Genomic DNA, 6775 nt, shown 5'->3' with positions numbered 1-6775 from the left:
TGCAATGACCTCTTGTGTCTTGCCCTCCTTGTGCAAGGTGTCAATGGTCATCTTTTGGACAACTGTCAAGTCAGCAGTCTTCCCCATGATTGTGTAGCCTACAGAACTAGACTGAGAGACCATTTAAAGGCCTTTGCAGGTGTTTTGAGTTAATTAGCTGATTAGAGTGTGGCACCAGGTGTCTTCAATATTGAACCTTTTCACAATATTCTAATTTTCTGAGATACTGAATTTGGGATTTTCCTTAGTTGTCAGTTATAATCATCAAAAATAAAAGAAATAATTTGAAATATATCAGTCTGTGTGTAATGAATGAATATAATATACAAGTTTCACTTTTTGAATGGAATTAGTGAAATAAATCAACTTTTTGATGATATTCTAATTATATGACCAGCACCTGTAGATAGATAGATAGATAGATAACAGAGTATATGCGTGATTGTAAAATCGAAAGTGAAAGTAAAACGCGAGTGCGCATTCAAACAAGATTTCAATACCCCAATTTCAATTATCCCATGCAGATATCTCCTAATAGGAAAGCTATCTTAGGCTGGGCTGTGTAGTTGTAAACAGTATCATGCTTGAAGAAAAATTTGGTCTCTATTTGCACTTTGAATATATAGAGAGAGTACTCTGATTATGGTTGCACTAATTGTTTGCACTGATTAAGACTAATAGAAAACTGTTACTCATTTTTATTTATACTGTTTTTATTTCTATGATCAATTTGTGGAAAGGAGTTCAGTTAGGAGGTCAAAAGTTGTAGAAGTTCATAAATCATGTACAGTAATAGTGCAGTAGTGCTTCAGTATTGTTTTCTTTTACTGCATATGATAATTCAGACTCCGAAAGTAGAACTGAAATGACAGTCATTTCAAATGCACCTGCAGAATATTTTTCTAGTCATTTATTTCATCATCGAGGACAGTTTTGGTTCCCATTGACTTCCATTGTATTTTTCAGTCCATATAATGGAATTCAATGGAAACCAAAACTCAAAATATCTTTTGTGTTGTAATACACAAAATATTCAATATTTAATATTCAAACTGATAAAAGAGAATGATTAATGAATAGCATCATATCTCTCTGACCTCACAGGAATACTTTCAACAATTAATAAATAACTGGATTTTATTAGCATATGCATTTAGTATGTAAAAACTAGATGCATCTGAGAACAATTGTCAGAAAAGTGAAAACAACACAACTGAATTCTTGATTAGTTTAATGTGTTTTATTATATACCGCATGCTTAGTTTTTGTCTTTTTGCTTCATGTCTTATCTTAAGTGAGCCGAGACGCCACCGATACCCCTTAAAACAAAACACATCAATGCATGACGCCACTGGCAGCGTCCTTCAGATTCAGACCAGCAGAAATGCCTGATCAAAGCCATTGTGTGGTACAATCTCAAAGGAAATATCCAACTATCAGACTTTACGTCCCTCAAAACAGAAACAGCAGAGACTTCCTGAGGCGTCCTACAGAGTATATTAAACACACTCAATAATGTTCTTTTAAAAAGCTGCACTTTGTATATTTACATTGAAGCCAATTGAAACCAGACCTTCCACTTTAAGTGGCTACAGCAGCGTGAAGCCGTCGCATGTATGTGTGTGAGTCTGTGCATGCAGAACTTCAGGAAGATGGGTCATTCTAAACTGTGACTAGTTTCAAGGTTATGGTTTGGAGATGGTTAGGGTTACACTGCCAAAATTATGTTCTTCCTCAGTATTTCTGTCTTGTTTTCCAGTACAAACATCTAAACATTCTTAAATCAAGACACATTTACTGAAGCAGCAAAATGACTTGAGATATTAAGTCTTGTTTTCTGAAAAATGTATCAAAATGAAGTGAGTTTTTGGTTAAAGCAAGTAAAAATATCTACCATTGGGGTCAGAAAAAAATCAACTTAATTCAAAGGGAAAACATGTTTATTTTTCTGACCCCAATGACAGATGTCATTTTTCATGTTTTAAACAAAAACACTCTTCATTTTGATACATTTTTCAGAAAACGAGACTTAATATCTTCAGTCATTTTGCTTCTCCAGTAAATGTGTCTTGAAGAGACAAACGAGACAAAAATACAGAGTATTTTTAACACTGTGTTCATTTTATGCAACAGTTGGTTCCGGAAGTAAAAATAAATAATTTTTTAAATCATAACTTATAAACTGTGATCTATGAAGTAGTTAATCGATAGTTCTGTTTAAATCTGTTTGCATTATATCAACTTATTAATCAAGTTTAACGGTGAAATTCATGGTAAAAAACTACATTACCCATGATACTGTGCAGAAAATTCCACCAGTCAGAAAGTAGCAGTGAGCAAATGTGCAAAAATAGCTCTTTAGCTCCGCCCACTCCTATGAAGCACTGCAAATATGCTCTCAAAATAGTTAAATATTTGTATATACATGCATATTTTATAAACTTAAAATATATTGTGTCATTCGCAATGCTTCATGGGATTGTAGTTTTCCCTCATTAAAGCCATTAAGCAGGGTTATTATAGTTAACTAAAACCAAAACCATAAAAAACATTTTTGTTACTTTAAAGGTGCCCTAGAACCAGTTTTTACAAGATGTAATATAAGTCTAAGGTGTGTCCTGAATATGTCTGTGAAGATTCAGCTCAAAATACCCCATAGATTTTTTTTAATACATTTTTTAACTGCCTATTTTGGAGCATCATTAACTATGCACCGATTCAGGCTGCGGCCCCTTTAAATCTTCGTACTCCCCGCCCCCGAGCTCTCGACTATAATACAGTGCATTTACAAAGTTCACACAGCTAATATAACCCTCAAATGGATCTTTACAAGATGTTCGTCATGCATGCTGCATGCATGCGTCGGATCATGTGAGTATAGTATTTATTTGGATGTTTACATTTGATTCTGAATGAGTTTGATAGTGCTCCATGGCTAAAGCTAACATTACACACTGTTGGAGAGATTTATAAAGAATGAAGTTGTGTTTATGAATTATACAGACTGCAAGTGTTTAAAAATGAAAATAACGACGGCTCTTGTCTCCGTGAATACAGTAAGAAACGATGGTAACTTTAACCACATTTAACAGTACATTAGCAACATGCTAACGAAACATTTAGAAAGACAATTTACAAATATCACTAAAAATATCATGATATCATGGATCATGTCAGTTATTATTGCTCCATCTGCCATTTTTCACTATTGTTCTTGCTTGCTTACCTAGTCTGATGATTCAGCTGTGCACAGATCCAGACGTTAATACTGGCTGCCCTTGTCTAATGCCTTGAACATGAGCTGGCATATGCAAATATTGGGGGCGTACATATTAATGATCCCGACTGTTACATAACAGTCAGTGTTATGTTGAGATTCGCCTGTTCTTCGGAGGTCTTTTAAACAAATGAGATTTACATAAGAAGGAGGAAACAATGGAGTTTGAGACTCACTGTATGTCATTTCCATGTACTGAACTCTTGTTATTCAACTATGATGAGGTAAATTCGATTTTTTATTCTAGGGCACCTTTAAATAAAAGGACCTGAAATTAAATATTATTTACAAAAGTGTTAACTTGCAGCTAGTTGCCAAGGCAAGATCTCTTAGCTTCATTTAGTTTAACTGAAATAAAAGTTAATAAAAACTATATAGACATTTTTATAAAACAAAAATGAATAAAAAAAAAATACTTCCAGAACCAACGCTGCTGAAACACACCCTATTTTGCTCTTACCCCGGTAAACATGGTCCGCACTCAGCGTCGCTCTCTAAAGTTCCCGGTGTCAACACGGTGGCCCGGTACAGGGAGTCGCAGTCTTTGTGTCTCCGGCAGATCTCATACTTGCCTTTGGAGAACTTCCCCGCGGGACACGCCACGCAGTTATAGTCGTCATCCTTAGTGCCGTAACCACAGTTCTGAAACACACAACCACAAACAGAAATCATTCAAAACTTCATCTCAATGTGGCGTAAAGATCTGCAGACCTGATCCAGGATGCCTGTGTCATCTGTAAGGGTTTAAAAGACACGATCTAAGCACACGGTCTGAAGCACACGGCGCAGGTGCACTTAGGGTGTGTCCGAATCCACTTTTGCTAGTTTAACGATTAAAAAAATGGTCACCAGGCGCATGGTCCAAAAAGGTTGTCCCTATTCTCTTAATGAGTAATGGGTGTGTTTTGGGCGTAATGTGTATCCTTTTATTTTTAAAGGAATCCTTTTAATATTTAAAAATGTTTGTTTGCTGCTGCGCATCCCTGTGTGTGTAAAAAGCAGAGTGTACAAGTGTTGTGAACCCGTTTTTATGCGCATATTACTAATGCGCCCTTTAAATAAAAAAAAAGGGCCCTGTCATACACCTGTCACAATGTGACGCCAAGTGTGACGCAAGTGTTTTTGCTAGTTTCAGTCTGATGCAGTTATCATTTTCACGTCCAGTGCCACGTTGTTTAAATAGCAAATGCACTCGCGCCCATCTGTTCGCCCATGGGTGTGCTGGTCTGAAAACGAGTTGTGTTCAGGTGCATTGTTAGCGTGTTGCTATTTTGAGGAACTGTAAACAACTGCGCCATTGAACAACTGAAACCTGCTCTAAAGTCAATGGCGCATAGACTTGTGCCGATATTCGGTAATGCGATAAATCGCGATAATGAATATGCACGATATTGTAATCGTCGGCACTTCAGAATACCGTGAATAATAATTTATTACCAATTATTAATTTTTTATAAGGCAATTAAGAATACTTTACCCATCAATCGTATAAAATGCAGAACACCGCTGTATTCTGCGCGCTCAGATGTAAACAATCCCAACGTGCACGAGAAGCACATGGCGGAACCAGTGAAGGAGACGAGCTGAATGAAAGTGCGCGTTCACTCTCTGACAGCAGAGGGCGCTGATGGAACAGCAGCGTGCAGCGGTTACCACGGAAACCGTGCAAACAAAGTAACTGCGCTAGTGAAGTTTTTAAAATGCTTCAAACAGCCATTCATTTTTTGTAATCTCAGTGTTGTTCATCACAGCACCAAATACTGAATACTTAAAAAAGACTTAAAAGGATATTTATTGTCAAACCTAAACATTTTTATATTTTAATCTGGACTACAACATGCCCTAATGATTAGAAATGTTCTGATTATTTGTTATTGTTCAGTAAAACATACAGCTTAATTAGTTAACATGTTAATTCATTATCACTAAACTGACAATAAAAATACTTATAAAGTATGAATTATTATTAATTAATGTTAATTTCTTAGTTACTGTTTAATAACATTACTAAAATCAAAATAACGTATTTAATGGACCTGAGATAAAACTAACAATGATCAGTTGTGTTTCTAAACTAACATTAACAAAAAATAACACTTTCTGTAACAAATGTAGCTATTGCTCAATCTTAGTTAATGCATTAAATAGAGTAAAGTGTTATCTGTTGTTCTTTATAGCCTAATTCTTTTGCATTTTAATCTGTTTGAAAATTTCAGTCAGAGTTGTTTTTGTTTTATTACAAAAAGAGTTCTTAAACCTGTTAAACTATGACAAAAATGGTTTTGCAACTTATTTTAATATCGTGATAATACCGTGATAAAAGCTTCATCAATTAATCGCAACATGAAAATTTGATACCGTCACATGCCTAATGGCGCAGTATTTTTTTTTTTTTTGTAATTTAAAGGCCGTGTTAGTAATATGCACCTATAGGCGGGTGCACAACGCGCATACACTCTGCTTGTTACACACAGGCACACAAACATGCCAAATATTAAAAATAAAAAGATTTCTCTCTGGAGAAGAGTTCAGTCTTTCCACTTGCAAATTCCGCCATGCAAACAGCGAATCTGCCATGGTGCGAGCACAACTGGATTTTAAAGGGAATGGGAGATGAGACTCTGGTTTATTGCTCGTTATGCCCAAAACACACCCATGACTCATTAAGAAACTAGGTACAACCCTGTTAGACCATGCGCCTGGTGTGCCGACTATTTTTTCTGTCGTTAAACTAGCAAAAGTGGCTCAAGTGCCATGAGCTTCAGACCATGAGCTTAGATCGTTAAAATAGTGCCCTAGACCAGGTTTCAGTTGGTCAATGGCACAGTCGTTTTCAGTTTCCTCAAAATAGCAACACGCCAACAATGCACCTGAGATAAATTCTTTGGGCTGAATCTAGCAAAAAACACTTGCGTCGTGCCTGGTCTCGCACTGCGCAGGATGTATGATAGGGCCCATAATATTCAGTAATATTATTGATTTGACTGAACTGACACTATTAGATGAGTGAACTGAACAGAGCTGAATAATGCCAGATAACAAGGAACGTTCTCAGAACGCTCTGGCAAGGTTATGAATAAACTGAAATTAACAGAACGTTCTTTCTGGTCTTTAATATTGTTCTCAAAATGTTAACACAAAAAAGTTGAGCAAACAACATTCATGGAACGTTTTATTCAGATGCTTGTCATTTCCTTAAATGTTACTACTGGTTTCGGAATGTTCAAAGAACATTCAAAAGTAACATGTTTGCAAAATGGAATGTTCCATTAACGTTCGCCTAATCAAGAAAAAAACTTTTTAAAAACATTTTGGACATTTTGAACCTTCAGAGAACAATAACTTAATATGAACATTAGAAAAACATATTTTTGTTTGCAGGGATGACACTATGAATCAACACTGATCTGAATTGAGTCGAATAATGACACTATTGTCCTTTTAGAACTGCTTTACAGCAGAATGTGTGACTGATGTGACCTTCAGAAAAGAATCATT

At 35.8% G+C, this 6775-nt stretch overlaps 1 protein-coding gene across 1 annotated transcript in view; it reads right to left on the bottom strand.

Moving 5' to 3' along the window:
* Window positions 1-6775, bottom strand: part of edar (ectodysplasin A receptor) — a 60977-nt gene that overhangs the window by 32227 nt on the left and 21975 nt on the right. The window contains exon 4 of the mRNA XM_067409549.1: window positions 3738-3919. Coding sequence (XP_067265650.1) covers window positions 3738-3919 — 182 coding nt within the window. The remainder of the gene's footprint in view (window positions 1-3737; window positions 3920-6775) is intronic.

This window comes from Chanodichthys erythropterus, chromosome 14, assembly GCF_024489055.1.
Source record: "Chanodichthys erythropterus isolate Z2021 chromosome 14, ASM2448905v1, whole genome shotgun sequence".
Taxonomy (NCBI): domain Eukaryota; kingdom Metazoa; phylum Chordata; class Actinopteri; order Cypriniformes; family Xenocyprididae; genus Chanodichthys; species Chanodichthys erythropterus.
This window is presented reverse-complemented; position numbering and strand designations above follow the sequence as displayed.